The following is a 19977-nucleotide window of genomic DNA, read 5'->3' on the forward strand; positions in this document are numbered from 1 at the left end:
ATCACATGGAAAGTATATTCAGACTTCTGTAGGTGCCCATCAGTCTCACCCACCTGTACTAAGAGTTGTGCCCGTCACTTATCAGTGGTATCTTGCAGAGAGGGTAGGTGGAGAATGCAGACGTGCATTGCTGGACACAGTTAAACCTGAAATAATTTTTTTTGCAATAGTCTTTAAATATATCAATATTTTTCTTTATTCTGTGGTATTACACTGACCCCACTGGCTTCTTCTTCTTAGTGCCCCCCAGCTGCCAATGTTTTCTGGGGAGGCCACTGTTATGTGTACTAACACATCTGTATTCCTAGAACGATGTGTACCTAGCTGATCGGAGGGGCGGTGGCAGAGCCGGCCCTAACCAATATGATGCCCTAGGCAAGATTTTGGCTGGTGCCCCCTAGCATCACCGCTGGTTCCGCCTCTGACCTTGCACCTCTTTCCCAGTACCATCACCCCTCATCCATAGCAGTCCTTATTATGGTGTTTGTACCCCCTATAGTTTAAATAGTAACAATTCGCACATTTGGCGCACAGCCCAAAAAGGGGGGTGTTTTTGCTGGCAAGGGGCATGGCCACACAATAGTAACCCCAATTCCAATTACACCACACAATACCGCAACTTTATTCACATTTGATCATGCAATAGTGTCCATAATTCATATTACATCCCACAGTAGTATCACTTTACCTTATAAACGTTACGCCTTACAGTAGAGCCCTTTATTCACATTACATCACACTGAATTGCTCCTTATTCACATGACACCACACCCTATTGCTCTTTATTCACATTAGACGACACAGTAGTGCCCTTTCTATATGCAACGCCACATAGTAGAGCACCTTATACACATAATGCCACACAGTAATGCCCCTTACACATATGAAACACATTATTAATGTCCTTATAAACATAATGCGCCTTACACATTATGACAACCTTTATTAATGTTCTTTTACACATAATGTCCCTTACACATATGCCGCACCTTATTAATGCCCGAATACACATAATGACACACATAGTGCCCCCTACACATTTGCTGCACATTATTAGTGCCCCTATACACATAATGACACACATACAGTATTACCCTGTTACACATATGCTGCACATTATTAATGCCCTTATACACATAAGGACACACACAGTTCCCCTTACACATATGCCGCACATTATTAATGCCCGAATACACATAATGACATGCATAGTGCCCCTTACACATTTGTTGCACATTATTAATGCATTTTTACAAGACACACATAATGCTCCTTACACATATTCTGAACACTACTGCACAACCAACCCACTCACATGCACACAGCACCCACACTTCCACTAACACTGTGACCTCTGCTTCTGCTTGGATACAGATGTGTCCTCATAAATCTTGCATCAATGTTAACATCGGGCACATTTTTTTTAATGAAAATGCCTCTTATTTGCATTGCTATGTGGCTAGGATGCACAAGCAGCTTCTGCTGATTAAAATGATATGCAGCATGCCAATATACTGTGTGAGACTGTGGCTGTATCTGCATATGAAATGCTACACAAAGAATATAGGCATGCCGCATATCATTTTAATCAGCAGAAGCTGCTGATGCCCCTAGGCATATCAAATGCCCTAGGCAATTGCCTAGTTTGCCTATGCCTATGGCCGGCTCTGGGCGGTGGGACCCTGCGCTGGCAATTGCGTACACTTGCACAATGCAGAGGATGCAGTGTAGGATACAATGCCGCATTTGGCAGCATGGCATCATACACTATATCTTCTGGTTGGCTGTGCAGGACGGCCAACCAGAAGATATTGCATGCGTCCTGCAGGAGCGTGCAATCGGGAATACACACTTAACAATATTCCCGATTTGTCGTTCCGATTTTCCCAGTAACAACAAACCTGGCCATTATCTTGTAAGTGTGCACCCACCCTAAATGTTTTAAGCATTTTATGCGAGCAGTAATAGAGATTCGCAATTGCTCCTGAATAATTTTACGCTAGCTACGAGTTGTATTTCTTTAAGGAGATATTAGCTATCTCTAAGTACTTATCTCTGGCATTACAACACACTGCACTGAGTGCTAGGAATTCTTCAAGGCTGTTTATAGTTGGGAAATCACACGTCCGTCGGGGGGATCTTTAAATCATTACATTACTATGTGCGTCTGCTTTCCTGCCCGTCTCTTCCAGCTGAATTGCATTTTCTTCAAATCGCAAAGGGTAAAATTGCTCAATGATCCCACGGATGGTGTGTGTTACTGCTGTCATAAGGACAGTATGTGCAGTCATTGCTGTCGCTAATTTATAGCCTCATGTTTCTGGGTAACACAAGTTGTTGTTTTTCTTTAAATAGAAGAGAAATTGAACATCAGTATAAAAATATGAAAAATAAAAATAGACTATTTAGCAACTTTTAACATCACTTTGCTTAATATCTTCCTTTAAAACACTTGGGGTTGAATCCAACTGTGCCTCACGCCCCCTGCTGACCATCTGTAGTAATGGACATGTATTCAGTTCTTGCCCTGATCTAGCGTCCACTAGCCGTGGCAGGCACTTTTTTGTTTTTCTTTTACTCTCAGCCTCCCGAGGTGCTAGAACAAGTGTGTTTAAAGTCCGTAGTTTGGTCACCCAAGAGCGATCTTTAGACGGGTTAAATTGTAATGGGCGCTGATCAGAGCAAAAATCTAATTACTCTGATAGACGTCCCTTACTATAGACGGCCAGCAGGGGTTGCACATTGCATTTGAATTCCCCCCTTGGGGTCTGAGAAACTGACTCTCACTGACAGACTGAGCATCTGTTATGAAAAGTCATAATCTTTGGTGTTCATTCACTAGCCTGTTATGGAATGACCCAAGCCTAAATACTATGGAAATGTGCTGTATATCCTGACCCTATGCAATAAGCAGTGGGGGCAAACCTTACTAGGACCTCTTCTGTGCATAAGTGACCACATTGATAGCTCCTTACCTTTTGTGGTATTAAATTATTGTGTTACAATGCACCACAGTGTAGTATGTCTGCACTTTGTACATGAAAGAGAAGAGTTGAGTATGGCAAGGTATGGAGTTTATTTTATTTTAGGCTTTCTGCAAACCTATCACACAGCTCATGGGGATTACTTTATGTGGTAAAGAACTGCTAACACAATAAGGTGTCTCTTATACCCCCTTTTCTCTTATGTCCTAGATGATACTGGGGTCCACATTAGTACCATGGAGTATACACGGGTCCACCAGGAGCCACTGGCACCCCAAGAATCCGAGTGTGGGCTGGCTCCTCCCTCTATGCCCCCCCCCCCCCTACCAGACTCTGTTTAGAAAATGTGCCCGGAGGAGCCGGTCACAGCTAGGGGAGCTCCATAGTGGGTCTTCTAGTTTTTTTTTTTTTGTTTTTTTTTAGAGTTTAGGCACAGGGAGGCTGCTGGCGACAGCCTCCCTGCTTCGTGGAACTAAGGGGGGGGGGGGGGGGAGTAGTGTCCGCCCTAAGGGGTCTGAGCCACTGTCTCCGCTGACAGGACACTGAGCTCCTGAGCGGAATGATAGTTCGCCGCCACCCCCTTACAGAGCCAGAAGACTGAAGTGGCGAGTGAGTCACCGCCCCCCCAAGCAAGCGGGGAGCCGGTGTGAAGATGGCGGCAACAGGGTGGGAGCGCAGTACTAACTGCGCTCCGGAGGCTCAGCGGTACTTAGTGCGGCGCTGTGAGGGGCACCCTGAGCCAGCGCCATACCCTACACTGGTTGAAAAGTCTGTCAGGGGCCCGGTTTCAATGCCAGCATTTTCCTCAGGCCAGTATAAAGAACAGTGGAGCGTGAAGCAGCGCCATGAAAGGGGCGGAACTTCTCCTCAGAGCGTGCCCAGCAGCGTTCAGCGCCATTTTTCCTGACTGCAGATCAATGTGGAGTCGCTGACAGGGAGAGCTGTCCCTCCATTTCAACTCCAGCTATCTTGTATGTTACCAGGGGGTTGTAGAATGGGGGTAGGCTGTGTGAATACTGTGTAACCTATTAAGGTGCACAGTAAGCGCTCGATAGTGGCTTCTCTCTATCTGAAAAGCGCTGAGTGTGGGTTGGCTCCAATCTCTGTGTCTCTCTTGACATTCTTGGAGGGGAAACTGTGTCTGTCATTTCCCTGTGTGTGTGTGGAGTGTTTGCTGTTTACAAACGCCATGTCTGGGACTCTGTGTCCTACGCTGCCGAGGATTATTCCTCTCAGGATGATCCCATTCCATGTACTCGGGATTGTACTGTTTTATCACAGATCCCGGCAAAGGAGCCTGAGTGGTTGGGCTCTATTAAGAGTATGATTGCTCAGATTTCCTCTAGGGTAGCTGAGACTGAGACTGCAACTCAGGTTTTACAGAACTCTATGGCGGTTTGGTCTGGTACTGATCCTTCAGGCCCCCCTAGCGTACACCCTCCAAAACGTGCTCTTGACAGATTGTGAAAAATGACGCTGATACCGATTCTGACACGCCTGACGGTGATGGGGATGCACTGCGGGGGGCGGCATCTCTTGCAAAGGGGGTGCAGTTGATGATTGAGGCCATTAGAGATGTGTTGAATATTGCTGACACAACACCCGAGCAGGTTGAGGAGGCTTACTTCACGGATAATAAGAAAACCTCGCTAACCTTCCCTGGAAGGTTCTGGTTGCTTTTCCCTTCCCTGAGGAGGATAGAAAGAAATGGGAAAACCCACCCATAGTTGACGCATCTGTTTCCAGACTGTCAAAGAAGGTGGTTTTACCTGTCCCGGGATCTACCTCATTAAAAGAACCGGCTGATCGCAAAATTGACACTACGCTTAAATCCATATACACGGCTTCAAGGACGATACTACGACCTACTATTGCATGTGCATGGATCTCTAAAGCTATAGTAAAGTGGTCAGGCACGATACTTGAGGAATTGGATACAATAGATAAGTGACGTTGATTTGTTTTTACGTAACATACAGGATTCTGCAGGATTTATGGTGGAATCCATGAAAGACCTGGGTTCGATGGCTGCAGAGATATCTTCCATGTCTGTCTCAGCTCGTAGAGGACTCTGGCTACGCCAATGGTCTGCCGACGCGGAATCCAGGAGAGGTGTGGAGAACCTACCCTACACAGGTCAGGCTCTATTTGGGGAAGCATTGGATGCGTGGATTTCCATGGCAACTGTGGGTAAGTCACCTTTTCTTCCCTCAGCTGCGCCTGCTACGAAGAAACCCTTTTCTTTAGCTACGTCAGTCCTTTCAGACAGCTAAAACAAGAAGGACAAAGCCGTCTTAACACCTTCTTTAGAGGAGGTTGGGCAAAATCCAAAAAACCTGCTGCTGCAGTTTCCCAGGACCAGAAGCCTGCTTCTGGTACATCAAAATCCTCAGCATGACGGAGGACCGCATGGCCTGGAGGAGGGGCCGGTGGGGGCGAGGCTCAGACGGTTCAACCATGTGTGGGTGTCGTCCGGCCTGGACCCTTGGGTGCAGGATATTGTAGCCCAGGGGTACAGGCTGGAGTTTTAAGAACTCCCGCCTCACCGTTTTTTCAGATCAGGCTTACCAGCTTTGCTGGCAGACAGGGCTGTCCTTCAGGAAGCCATCCAAAAATCCATCCAAAAATTGGAAAAGTCACAGGTCATTATACCAGTTCCACCTCAGTTGCAAAACAAGGGTTACTATTCGAACCTTTTCGTGGTACCGAAGCCGGATGGTTCGGTCAGGCCAATTTTGAATTTGAAAATGTTGAACCCCTATCTGAGGGAGTTCACATTCAAAATGGAGTCTCTGAGAGCGGTGATCTCAGGTCTGGAGGATGGGGGAGTTCCTGGTATCACTAGATATTAAGGATGCGTACCTCCTTATTCCGATTTGGCCGCCGCATCAGGCTTATCTCCGATTCGCACTGTTAGACTGTCACTATCAGTTCCAGGCACTGCCATTCGGCCTCTCCACAGCACCGAGGGTATTCACCAAGGTGATGGCAGAGATGATGGTTCTCCTCCGCAGGCAGGGAGTGAACATAATTCCATACCTGGACGATCTGCTGATAAAGGCAGTGTCCAGGGAGAGGTTGTTGAAATCCATTGCTCTCACGACTCAACTGCTGAGGGATCACGGTTGGATCCTGAACCTTCCAAAGTCATATTTGGAACAGACAAGGAGATTATCTTTCCTGTGGATGATCCTTGACATGGAAGTGCAGAGGGTGTTTCTAATGGTGGAGAAAGCGTAGGTGATGCAATCGATGGTCCGGGATGTCTTGAAGCCTGCCCGGGTATCGGTTCGTCGGTGCATTCGCATTCTGGGGAAGATAGTTGCTGCCTAGGAGGCTCTGACGTACAGAAGATTCCATGCTCGACCCTTCCGGCTGGATCTCCTAGATAAATGATCGGGATCTCATCTGCACATGCACCAGAGGATACGTCTCTCACCGAAGACAAGGATTTCGCTCCTCTGGTGGCCTCACCTTCTGGAGGGCCGCAGGTTTGGAGTTCAAGACTGGATCCTTCTAACCACGGATTCAAGTCTCCGGGGCTGTGGCGCAGTCACTCGGGGAAACCTTCCAAGGAAGGTGGTCAAGCCTGGAATCCAGCCTTCTAATAAACATTCTGGAACTAAGAGCCGTCTACAACGGTCTGCTCCAAGCAGCCCATATTCTGCGAGATCGAGCCATTCAAGTGCAGTCGGACAATGTAACGACGGTGGCTTACATAAACAGACAGGGCAGAACGAAGAGCAGAGCTGCAATGTCAGAAGTAACAAGAATCATCCTCTGGGCAGAAAAACATGTTAGCGCTGTCGGCAATCTTCATTTCCGGGAGTAGACAACTGGGAAGCGGACTTCCTCAGCAGACACGATCTCCATCCAGGAAAGTGGGGCCTCCATCCGGTGGTGTTCAAGGAGGTAACAGATCTGTGGGGGGGGGGGGGTACCTCAAATAGACCTGATGGCTTCCCGTCTCAACAAGAAGCTTCGGAGGTATTGTTCCAGGTCAAGGGACCCGCAAGCCTTGGCAGTGGATGCCCTGGGGTCTCGGTGGGTTTTCCAGTCGGTGTATGTGTTTCCTCCACTTCCACTCATTCCAAGAGTTCTGAAACTCATAAGGAGAACGAGAGTTCAGGCAATCCTGATTGCTCCGAACTGGCCAAGGAGGGCTTGGTACGCGGATCTTCTGGGTCTTCTGCTGGAAGATCCGAATCCTCTTCGGGAGTACCTACTGCAACAGGGGCCGTTCGCTTATCAAAACTTACCGTGGCTACGTTTGACGGCATGGAGGTTGAACGCCTGATATTAGCTCGGAAGGGCATTCCGAACAAGATTATTCTTACCCTGATACAGGCTAGGAAAGGAGTAACGTCTAAACATTACCATCGTATTTGGAAAAAATATGCATCTTGGTGTGAGTCCAAGAAGTTTCCTACGGTGGAGTTTCAGCTGGGACGGTTTCTCCTCTTCCTGCAAACAGGTGTGGATATGGGTCCGAGGTTGGGATCCGTAAAGGTCCAGATTTCGGCCCTATCCATTTTCTTCCAGAAACAATTGGCTTCCCTCCCTGAGGTTCAGACTTTCTTGAACGGGGTTCTGCACATCCAGCCTCCCTTTGTGCCGCCTACGGTGCCCTGGGATCTTAACGTGGTGTTACAGTTCCTCCAATCGGATTGGTTCGAACCTCTACAGGAGGTTGAGGTCAAGTTTCTCGCGTGGAAGGCTGTCACTTTGTTGGCCTTAGCTTCTGCTAGACGTGTGTCTATCTTCCATGAAGATAGAGCTGAACTCCGGACACGTTGGCATTTCATATCAACCAACCTATTAAGGTGCCAGTTGCTACTGACACCTCAGTTTCATCAGAGTCCTTGGATGTTGTAAGGGCTCTGAAAATCTATGTGAAGAGGACTGTTCGTCACAGAAAATCGGACTCTGTTTGTCCTGTATGATTCCAAGAAACTTGTGTGTCCTGCTTCTAAGCAGACAATCTCTCGCTGGATCAGGTTCACTATCCAGCATGCGTATTCTACGGCAGGATTGCCGTGTCCTACATCTGTTAAGGCCCACTCTACTCGTAAGGTGGGTTCTTCCTGGGTGGCTGCCCGGGGTGTCTTGGCTTTACAGCTTTGCCGAGCGGCTACTTGGTTTGAGTCGAACACGTTTGCAAAGTTCTACAAGTTCGATACTTTGGCCTCTGAGGACCTGAAGTTTGGTCAATCAGTTCTGCAGGAACCTCCGCGCTCTCCCTCCTGTTCTGGGAGCTTTGGTATATCCCCATGGTACTAATGTGGACCCCAGCATCCTCTAGGTCGTAAGAGAAAATAGGATTTTGGTTACCTACCGGTAAATCCTTTTCTTGTAGTCCGTAGAGGATGCTGGGCGCTCGCCCAGCGCTTTGTGATCCTGCAGTGGTTACTTAGTTCAATCCTGCTTAATTCTTGGTTAAGTACTGTTTTGTTACTTGGTAAGTAATATTGTTCAGCCGTTGCTGAGTTTTCAAGCTGGTTAGCTTGGTTTGCCTTGTATGTGAGCTGGTGTGAATCTCGCCACTATCTGTGTAATTCCTTCTCTCGAAGTTGTCTGTCTCCTCGGGCACAGTTTCTGGACTGAGTTTGGTAGGGGGGGGGGGGGGGGGGGGGGGCATAGAGGGAGGAGCCAGCCCACACTCTCAGACTCTTGGGGTGCCAGTGGCTCCTAGTGGACCCGTCTATACCCCATGGTACTAATGTGGACCCCAGCATCCTCTACGGACTACGAGAAAGGTAGGTAATTAAAATCCTATTATCACTGCTTCTAAAATCCTGGGTTTTTGCACGCATCTGGGTTGGAGCTGAGACTTGGGAACCCAGCAATTTCCTGGGCCGGCAGTGGATAAGGATTATTATGCAAGAACAGTAGCTATAACATTCATAGATCCATGTAAATGTACATCTCATGTCCAGTTATAAAACATCACCGAGGAGGTGTCTGTACTATGCGCAGCATTTGATGAGCATTGCGGTCAGTCTGCCTGAGCAGGTAACGGAGGGCAGCGCTTTGCAGCGATCTAGATAATAATCTCTTTACTACGGCCTCCAGATGTATAGACATAAGCTGAACGTCTCTTGTTTTGAATCTGTATTTTGCGTTAATGGTGCGTTATGTGACTGCATGCCAGGAAGGGGCTCCTTAGCTAAGCTGGCCACATTCAGCCATTCTGTGCTCTGGCTGAGAGGATGCGTGATGTGTGGGTCTACCTGGGACCTGTTCATCTAGATTGCTGCTCACCAAGACCTGTGGTGCTCCTCATCCCACCACATTTCTGGGAATATCGGTCACTGTTCTGATGTGATTGGATTCTTTATCTTCAGGGAGTTTCTATATGTAGATTTGAATGATCTGACCTTTAGGCAAATTGACCTTTCAGTCGCCCTGATCATACAGTGCTCAGCCCTTGGCAGCAGACGGCTCGTGGTGCCCTGTACAAAGTTACTATAATGTAACCTGTTTTGATTTACAGACTGGTAATTAAATATAGCGGCCGCAGAGGACAGTTTTTCTCGCAGCCTCCTGAGGTGCGAGAAAAGATGTGTGTAAACTGGGCACTTGGGGCCGTATTCAGATCTGATCGCAGCAGCAAATTTGGTAGCTAATGGGCAAAACCATGTGCACTGCAGGTGTGGCAGATGTAACATGTGCAGAGAGTTAGGTTTGGGTGGAATATTTTGTTTCTGTGCAGGGTAAATACTGGCTGCTTTATTTTTACACTGCAATTTAGATTTCAGTTTGAACACACCCCACCCAAATCTAACTCTCTCTGCACATGTTACATCTTTCCCCCTGCAGTGCACATGGTTTTGTCCAACTGCTAACAAATTTGCTGCTGTGTTCAGATCAGAATTAGGCCTTTTGTTTGGACGCCTAAAGCAGGGAGTTTAGGTGGCTAGACCCTGTCTGTTTGGGCCTGACATGCACAATGTGCATGGATGGCCAAACACAATTGAATTAAGACCGTTATTTGGGTGTCTAAAAAGTCCAGTTTAGACACCCAAAATAATCGAATCAGCCCCATAAATTCATGACACGAATATTTCTTGTGTTAAAGGGCTACTTTGTTACATGTAATGTTCCCTATACCATAACGGAAGGTAAAATGTTCAGCAATAGATGTTACCCAAAATGTCTGCACCAAACCCTGCAATTATGGTTATGGTGCGCTCGAGGTTTGGTTGTTCATTATTTCTCTTACGTCCTAGAGGATGCTGGGGACTCCGTAAGGACCATGGGGATAGACTGGCTCCGCAGGAGACATGGGCACTTTAAGAAAGAATTTAGGTTCTGGTGTGCACTGGCTCCTCCCTCTATGCCCCTCCTCCAGACCTCAGTTTGATACTGTGCCCAGGCGAGCTGGGTGCTTTTCAGTGGGCTCTCCTGAGTTTGCTGAGAGAAAGTATTTTGTTAGGTTTTTTATTTTCAGGGAGCTCTGCTGGCAACAGACTCCCTGCATCGAGGGACTGAGGGGAGAGAAGCAGCCCTACTCTCTGAAGCTAGGTCCTGCTTCTTAGGCTACTGGACACCATTAGCTCCAGAGGGATCGTACGCAGGATCTCACCCTCGCCGTCCGATCACAGAGCCGCGCCGCCGTCCCCCTCGCAGAGCCGGAAGACAGAATCCGGGTGAGTATGAGAAGCAAGAAGACTTCAAATCGGTGGCAGAAGACTCCGTTCTTCACTGAGGTAACGCACAGCACTGCAGCTGTGCGCCATTGCTCCCACATACCTCACATACTCTGGTCACCGTAAGGGTGCAGGGGGGGGCTGGGCAGCATTTGGAACCTCTTTTTGGCAAAAGTAAACATATATACAGTTGGGCACTGTATATATGTATGAGCCCCCGCCAAGAAAATGCATATTTGAGCGGGACAGAAGCCCGCCGTCGAGGGGGCAGGGCTTCTTCCTCAGCACTCACCAGCGCCATTTTTTCTCCACAGCTCCGCTGAGAGGAAGCTCCCCAGGCTCTCCCCTGCAGATTCACGGTAGAAGAGGGTAAAAAGAGAGGGGGGTCACATAAATTAGGCGCAAAAACACAATATAAACAGCAGCTACTGGGTTAACATTAAGTCACTGTGTTATTCCTGGGTTATAGCGCTGGGGTGTGTGTTGGCATACTCTCTCTGTCTCTCCAAAGGGCCTTGTGGGGGAACTGTCTTCAAAAAGGGCATTCCCTGTGTGTGTGTGGTGTGTCGGTACGCTTGTGTCGACATGTCTGATGAGGAAGGCTATGTGGAAGCAGAGCAGGAGCAAATGAATGTGGTGTCTCCGCCGACGGCGCCGACACCTGATTGGATGGATATGTGGAAGGTTTTAAATGATAATGTTAATTCCTTACATAAAAGGTTAGAAAAAGCTGAAGCCTCAGGACAGTCAGGGTCCCAACCCATGCCTGATCCTATGTCGCAGAGGCCGACAGGGTCTCAGAAGCGACCACTATCCCAAATTGTTGACACGGATACCGACATGGATTCTGACTCCAGTGTCGATTACGATGATGCAAAACTACAGTCAAAATTGGCTAAATCCATCCGTTATATGGTTATAGCAATTAAGGATGTGTTGCACATCACAGAGGAAACCCCAGTCCCTGACTGGAGGGTACATATGTATGGGGAAAAGAAGCCACAGGTAACCTTTCCCCCCTCACACGAGCTAAATGAGTTATGTGAAAAGGCTTGGGAATCTCCAGATAAAAAACTGCAGATTTCCAAAAGGATTCTTATGGCGTATCCTTTCCCGCCAACGGACAGGTTACGCTGGGAATCCTCCCCTAGGGTGGACAAAGCTTTAACACGCTTATCCAAGAAGGTAGCCCTGCCGTCGCAGGATACGGCTACCCTCAAAGATTTATTTATTATTTATTTATTTATTACCAGTTATTTATATAGCGCACACATATTCCGCAGCGCTTTACAGAGAATATTCGGTCATTCACATCAGTCCCTGCCCCAGTGGAGCTTACAATCTATATTCCCTATCACATGTACACGCACACACATTCATGCTAGGGTTAATTTTGTTGGGAGCCAATTAACCTACCAGTATATTTTTGGATTGTGGGAGGAAACCGGAGTACCCGGAGGAAACCCACGCAAGTACGGGGAGAATATACAAACTCCCCACAGTTAGGGCCATGGTGGGAATTGAACCCATGACCTCAGTGCTGTGAGGCAGTAATGCTAACCATTACACCATCCGTACTGCCCCTATGCTGCGGATAGAAAACAGGAGGGTACCCTGAAGTCCATTTATACACATTCAGGCCGGCGATCGCGTCGGCCTGGGTGTGTAGTGCTGTAGCAGCATGGACGGACACCCTGTCTGAGGAACTTGATACCTTAGACAAGGATACTATATTATTGACCAAGGGGCATATTAAAGACGCTGTCCTATATATGAGAGATGCTCAAAGAGACATTAGTCTACTGGGTTCTAGAATAAATGCTATGTCGATTTCTGCCAGAAAGGTCCTGTGGACTCGGCAATGGACAGGTGATGCCGACTCAAAAAGGCATATGGAGGTTTTACCTTACAAGGGTGAGGAATTGTTTGGGGAGGGTCTCTCGGACCTGGTCTCCACAGCTACGGCTGGAAAGTAACATTTTTTGCCATATGTTTCCTCACAGCCTAAGAGAGCACCGTATTCTCAAATGCAGTCCTTTCGGTCACAGAAAAACAAAGTCCGAGGTGCGTCCTTTCTTGCCAGAGGCAGGGGCAGAGGAAAGAAGCTGCACAACACAGCTAGTTCCCAGGAACAGAAGTCCTCCCCGGCCTCTACAAAATCCACCGCATGACGCTGGGGCTCCACAAGCGGAGCTAGGCCCGGTGGGGGCACGTCTTCGAAATTTCAGCCACAAGTGGGTTCACTCCCAGTTGGATCCCTGGGCAGTAGATATTGTGTCTCAGGGATACAAGCTAGAATTCGAGGAGATGCCCCCGCACCGATACCTCAAATCGGCCCTGCCACCTTCCCCCTACGAGAGGGAAATTGTGTTAACTGCAATTCACAAATTGTATCTTCAACAAGTGGTGGTCAAGGTTCCCCTCCTTCAACAAGGAAGGGGTTATTATTCGACCATGTTTGTAGTCCCGAAACCGGACGGTTCGGTCAGACCCATATTGAATTTAAAATCCCTGAACATATACCTGAAACGGTTCAAGTTCAAGATGGAATCGCTGGGAGCGGTCATCGCAAGCCTGGAAGGGGGGGATTTTATGGTGTCTCTGGACATAAAGGATGCATACCTTCATGTCCCCATTTATCCACCACATCAGGCGTACCTCAGATTTGTGGTACAGGATTGTCATTACCAATTTCAGACGATGCCGTTTGGTCTCTCCACGGCACCGAGAATATTTACCAAGGTAATGGCGGAGATGATGGTACTCCTGCGGAAGCAAGGAGTCACAATTATCCCATACTTGGACGATCTCCTCATAAAAGCGAGATCAAGAGAGCAGTTGCTGATCAGCGTAGCACTTTCTCTGGAAGTGTTACGGCAACACGGCTGGATTCTAAATATTCCAAAGTCGCAGTTGGTTCCTACGCTGGTCAGGAACCTATTAAAACCAAAACAGGTGTCAGTGCATAACTGCACTCGTGTCCTGGGAAAGATGGTGGCATCATACGAGGCCATTCCCTTCGGCAGGTTCCATCCGAGGACTTTTCAATGGGACTTACTGGACAAGTGGTCTGGATCACATCTTCAGATGCATCGGTTAATCACCCTATCCCCCAGGGCCAGGGTATCACTCCTGTGGTGGCTGCAGAGCGCTCACCTTCTCGAGGGCCGCAAATTCGGCATTCAGGACTGGGTCCTGGTGACCACGGACGCAAGCCTCCGAGGTTGGGGTGCAGTCACACAGGGAAGAAATTTTCAAGGTCAGTGGTCAAGTCAAGAGACTTGCCTTCACATCAACATCCTGGAACTAAGGGCCATATAAAACGCCCTACGTCAAGCGGAGACCCTGCTTCGCGACCAACCGGTTCTGATTCAGTCAGACAACATCACCGCAGTGGCTCATGTAAACCGCCAAGGCGGCACAAGGAGAAGAGTGGCGATGGTGGAAGCCACCAGAATTCTTCGCTGGGCGGAGAATCGCATAAGTGCACTGTCAGCAGTGTTCATCCCGGGAGTGGACAACTGGGAAGCAGACTTCCTCAGCAGACACGACCTCCACCCGGGAGAGTGGGGACTTCATCAGGAAGTCTTCGCACAGATTACAAGTCGGTGGGAACTGCCACAGGTGGACATGATGGCATCCCGCCTCAACAAAAAGCTACAGAGGTATTGCGCCAGGTCAAGAGACCCTCAGGCGATAGCTGTAGACGTCCTGGTGACACCGTGGGTGTTCCAGTCGGTCTAAGTATTTCCTCCTCTTCCTCTCATACCCAAGGTGCTGAGGATAATAAGAAAAAGAGGAGTGAGAACAATACTCATTGTTCCGGATTGGCCAAGAAGGACTTGGTATCCAGATCTGCAAGAAATGCTCACAGAGGACCCGTGGCCTCTTTCTCTAAGACAGGACTTGTTGCAACAGGGGCCCTGTCTGTTCCAAGACTTACTGCGGCTGCGTTTGACGGCATGGAGGTTGAACACCGGATCCTAGCAGAGAAAGGCATTCCGGATGAGGTCATTTGTACGCTGATAAAGGCTAGGAAGGAGGTGACAGCTCAACATTATCACCGTATATGGCGAAAATATGTTGCTTGGTGTGAGGCCAGGAATGCTCCTACGGAGGAATTCCAGCTGGGCCATTTCCTTCACTTCCTACAGTCCGGAGTGAATTTGGGCCTAAAATTGGGTTCCATTAAGGTCCAGATTTCGGCACTATCCATTTTCTTTCAAAAAGAGTTGGCTTCTCTACCTGAAGTTCAGACGTTTGTAAAGGGAGTGCTGCATATTCAGCCACCTTTTGTGCCTCCAGTGGCACCTTGGGATCTTAACGTGGTGTTGAGTTTCCTGAAATCCCACTGGTTTGAACTACTCAAAACGGTGGAGTTGAAATATCTCACGTGGAAGGTGGTCATGCTATTAGCCTTGGCTTCGGCTAGGCGTGTGTCAGAGTTGGCGGCTTTCTCACATAAAAACCCCTGTCTGGTTTTCCATGCGGATAGAGCAGAATTGCGGACCCGTCCACAATTTCTGCCGAAAGTGGTTTCATCTTTTCATATAAACCAACCTATTGTGGTGCCTGTGGCTACTACTGACTTGGAGGATTCCGAGTTACTTGATGTGGTCAGGGCTTTGAAGGTTTATGTAGCCAGAACGGCTAGGGTCAGGAAAACAGAGTCGTTGTTTATCCAGTATGCTTCCAACAAGCTTGGTGCTCCTGCTTCAAAGAAAACTATTGCTCGCTGGATCTGTAACACGATTCAGCAGGCTCATTCTGCGGCTGAATTGACGCTGCCAAAATCAGTTAAGGCCCATTCCACTAGGAAGGTGGGCTCTTCTTGGGCGGCTGCCGGAGGGGTCTCGGCATTACAGCTTTGCCGTGCGGCTACTTGGTCAGGTTCAAACACTTTTGCAAAGTTCTACAAGTTTGATACCCTGGCTGAGGAGGACCTTGTGTTTGCTCAATCGGTGCTGCAGAGTCATCCGCACTCTTCCGCCCGTTTGGGAGCTTTGGTATAATCCCCATGGTCCTTACGGAGTCCCCAGCATCCACTAGGACGTTAGAGAAAATAAGATTTTACTTACCGGTAAATCTATTTCTCGTAGTCTCTGATGCTGGGCGCCCGTCCCAAGTGCGGAATTCTTCTGCAATACTTGTATATAGTTATTGCTTCAATAAGGGTTATGTTATGGTTGCATCAGGGTTGACCTGATGCTCTGTTGTTTATCATACTGTTAACTGGTTGTTTTCACTTGTTATACGGTGTGATTGGTGTGGCTGGTATGAATCTTGCCCTGGATTACCAAAATCCTTTCCTTGTACTGTCAGCTCTTCCGGGCACAGTTTCTTTAACTGAGGTCTGGAGGAGGGGCATAGAGGGAGGAGCCAGTGCACACCAGAACCTAAATTCTTTCTTAGAGTGCCCATGTCTCCTGCGGAGCCCGTCTATCCCCATGGTCCTTACGGATTCCCCAGCATCCACTACGGACTAGAAATAGATTTACCGGTAAGTAAAATCTTATTTTCTGTGTAGTTTTGTACTTGTAATTGTAAATCCTTTGTATCATGTATCATGCTTTTGGTGTATGTAAGGTGACTTTGATTTCTCCGGGAGAAAAGCGCTGTATAAAATTTATTACTACTACTAACTACTTACTACTACTACCCAACTCCAGTCTAGTTGATTTGGATTTACTACTGCTAAAAAAAACAGTATAAATGACCTGTTGTTGCTGGGGCTCAAACTGTTGTATATCCCATGCAATAAAATACATCACTGTATTTGTGCAGTTATTGCCTCTTGCATTGAAGATGCAGATTCGGTTTGGAGCAAGTGATTATTATGCTTTATTTATACGGCACCACATTGATCCGCAGAAGCACACTATGGAGGGGAAATGCAAAATACTTACCATGTGAAACATTGCTGAATAAAGGGGAGAGAAACCATATAGCCTTTGCTGCTCATGCAGTCATAGTAACCACAAAAGCAGCATCGGATGACACCATAGGTTTTGTGCCGCAGTAGGCAGGAAATGATGGTATATGTCAGGGAGGTAAAAGCACATGAGGGAAGAGGGCCCTGCTCCTCAGAGCTTACAGTCTAGAGGGGAGGGACAGGCAGACCGGTGACATGAGTGATCGAGGCGTATAGAGTAGGGGGTTAGGATAACAGCTGGAAGGCTTAAGAAGTGGGTTCTGAGAACTTGTAGTGTCTTGGTGACTGTGCTGTGTCTGTATTGGAGTCACTGGCCTGACCTGTTCTCTTTCCTCGGACAGTGCACCATGCCAGCGCTGTGGAGGTATACGTACCGGAGGAGGTGTCTGTTGAGAACGGCACACATGCCAAGCTGTCATGCACTTTCAAATCAACAGAGTTGACCGTCACCAAATTATCTGCCACATGGAGCTATACAGGGGAGGCTTCCGGATCCAAAAAGATCACAGTAAGTGTCATTCTTTTAAAACTCAAGTCAGATTCTTGGCTGCACTGGGAGATGAATCACTAGCAGAAATAAAGTAGTAATATTGCCCCTGTACAGGTCATTGGTACGGCCTCATCTAGAATACTGTATTCGGTTCTGGAAGCCATATCTCCAGAATGACATAAATACATTAGAGACTGTACAAAGAAGGGCAACTAAAATGGTGCATGACCTACACCACACAACATACCAGGAAAGACTAAAAGCTCTTAATATGTATAGGTTGGAGCAGAGAAGGGAAAGGGGGACACCTAATAGAGACGTTTAAATATATCAAGGGTTTTAACATGGTACAGGAGGGAGACCTTCTTCGGAGGGAGACCTTCTTCAAAGGACGAGGAGTATTAGAACATGAGGACATGCACTCAGACTGGAGGGGGGCAGGTTCAGGGGAAATCGGAGGAAAAATTACTCCACAAAAAGGGTAGTGGACAAGTGGAATAGTCTCCCATCAGATGTGGTAGAGGCTAAGACAGTAGAGCAATTTAAACATGCTTGGGTTAGACATAAGGATATCCTTACAAAGAACTAAGGATTAAATAGGGTTGAAGTTACCAAAAGGTGCAGACTATGGGTTAATTGGTTCTTATTTGCCATCAAATTCTATGTTTCTATGTAAATTGCGTTCGTCAGTACCACCGGCGGCCTGTATACAGGATACTGCTGTATATCCTTTATGTTAAAAATGTATTGGGAATCTTACTGACGTTAATATGTATTTTTACGTAAACTCTGTGTCCCTCGTTCCTCTGCAGATTTTCCTTTATACTAGTGGGACACCCTACCCAGGGACGGACAGCCACTTTAAAGACCGGATCACCTGGGCCGGAGACCTCAATAAGAGGGATGTTTCCATCAAGATAGACAAGATAAACTTTAAGGACAATGGCACCTATTCCTGTCATGTCCACAACCCTCCTGACATCGTGGGGTATGACAAGGGTATTAAGCTCCGGGTTGTGGAGAAAGGTGAGTGATTGGTGGGAGCATGGGGATAAGGAAGTAATCCTCTTTATACTCGGATCATTTGGAAGCAGCAATGGCACACGCGTGTCTGCCTCATACAAGAGGATGTACACACAATGTGAACACGTTAGTCCTAGGGATAGCCCATGGCTTGGGTCACTTAGCAGATAATAGAGAAGCCTGTTAGTACAGAAACAGTTGTTTGAGGCTAGAAGGTGTGATGTAGCACACAGTAGTTATACCTGTACTTCATGTAAGTGATCGTTTTAGTGGCAGACTGCCCATAATGGCAGCGCTAGGCTTTAATCTGCTAATATAGCTACTTCTGCTCATTCATTAAGGCACATGGCTTGGCTTGTGAAAGGGAAAGTAAACAGCAATAATGTGATTAAGGTACTGTTAGCGGTCTCAGCAGAGCCCTGATATCAAAACATGCATCTCCCACTGCATTAATATCTGATCTGTGTAAAGAGAGGCTACCGCAGGTGCAGCAGGATAGAGATACTTCAACTCTGTGTCCCTCACAGTGCTGACAGCCATTGCAGTAACTGTAACGCCCTCTGTAACAGTGACCACGGTGGGCCAAATGGTAAAGGTACAATGCCAGATAGTCACCATGTCACCACTGATGTTGCCATCATCTGCCGATCACGTGGTGTTCAGTCTGCTGCGGGCCTTGGGACAATGCCTCTCCATAAGGTTGGATGCATGAATGAAACCCGCTTCCTCCCACTGTCATTGGCAGCACAGCAAGTGACAGTCTGACTAGCATTTCTGCTGCTTACCACTGATTGCAGGCAGGAAGGTCGGGTGACAGCAGCAGGGCATGCTGGGATGTGTAGTTCCACAGCAGCTGGAGGGCCGCAGGTCGAAGACCCATGCATTAGACGATATAGCGGGCAATGTGCCCGATTCGGACACATCGTTCACGATATTGTCTAGTGCATGCACTATATCGCTGACTATGTGTGCTCCCGCGCGTCATCGGCAACATCGCCCCTTGCATGCAAGTACATCCAGCAAGGGCTATGCTACCGAATGCAGCATGGCCACCCCGACGCTAATATCGCTGGGCACACACACCGTCCAGTGTGTACCCAGCATAAGTGATGCCTCAGTTGTGATCCTGAGAATGCAGCCTGTGAGGTCACTAAGGAACCAGTGACCTCACGTAGACACTACAGTACCTGTCTCTGTAGTGATTGGCTGCAGTAAACATGCGTATTTCCCCAGCTCTCTTGGCTCAGTCGTTTTTTAACAATTTGGTTAAAAAACAAAAATTACTATTAAGGATCAATTTTTAAAGTGTGCTGTCTCAGTAAGCTGCACGCAAGGATAGCTTTCAGTTGGTTTAATATGCAAGTTCTATTTAATTTGAGGTCATTAAACCAGGGTGTCGCTATAGCAATCTGAAGGCACACTACAATTAAAAAATAAAATCCTTTGCTAACCCCCCTGAGTTAGCAAAGCTGTATCTGATCATTCACATAACGTCAACTTTAATAATTCATAGGCTATAAATATCAACAGGAAATTATATTGCACTTTTGTAAATGGTTGTGTGGCTTTTTACCAGCAAGTATTCATCATAGTGTTTCTCCTTCTGACAGAAGTGTGACCTCCCTTGTGCACAGTGCAGTCATTCTGTCTCCAGTGTCAGGCCAGTAAGGGTGACGCGTGTGTTACTGGGTACTGGCTTTTATCTGTGCGCGCAGAAGCCATATGACCTATAAGAGCTGTGGGAAACCATATGGTGGTATACTTCACAAGCATTCATTTATAGCAGTGGTTCTTGGTACCATTATCCCCCAGCAGGTCATGTTTTCTGGATTCTTTAATCATGCACAGGTGCGTTTGATCTACTTTTGCGTTTTCCCACAGACAGACATCCTGCAGACT

The 19977-nt window shown here is 47.6% G+C and overlaps 1 protein-coding gene across 2 annotated transcripts in view; it reads left to right on the forward strand.

The window, feature by feature from the left end:
- The window catches only part of MPZL1 (myelin protein zero like 1), a 38584-nt gene that overhangs the window by 5360 nt on the left and 13247 nt on the right, over positions 1–19977 (forward strand). For both annotated transcript variants that reach the window (XM_063956751.1, XM_063956750.1), the window contains exons 2-3: positions 16907–17073; positions 17868–18081. In XM_063956751.1, coding sequence (XP_063812821.1) covers positions 16907–17073; positions 17868–18081 — 381 coding nt within the window. The remainder of the gene's footprint in view (positions 1–16906; positions 17074–17867; positions 18082–19977) is intronic.

The sequence above is a fragment of the Pseudophryne corroboree genome, chromosome 2 (assembly GCF_028390025.1).
Source record: "Pseudophryne corroboree isolate aPseCor3 chromosome 2, aPseCor3.hap2, whole genome shotgun sequence".
Lineage (NCBI taxonomy): Eukaryota > Metazoa > Chordata > Amphibia > Anura > Myobatrachidae > Pseudophryne > Pseudophryne corroboree.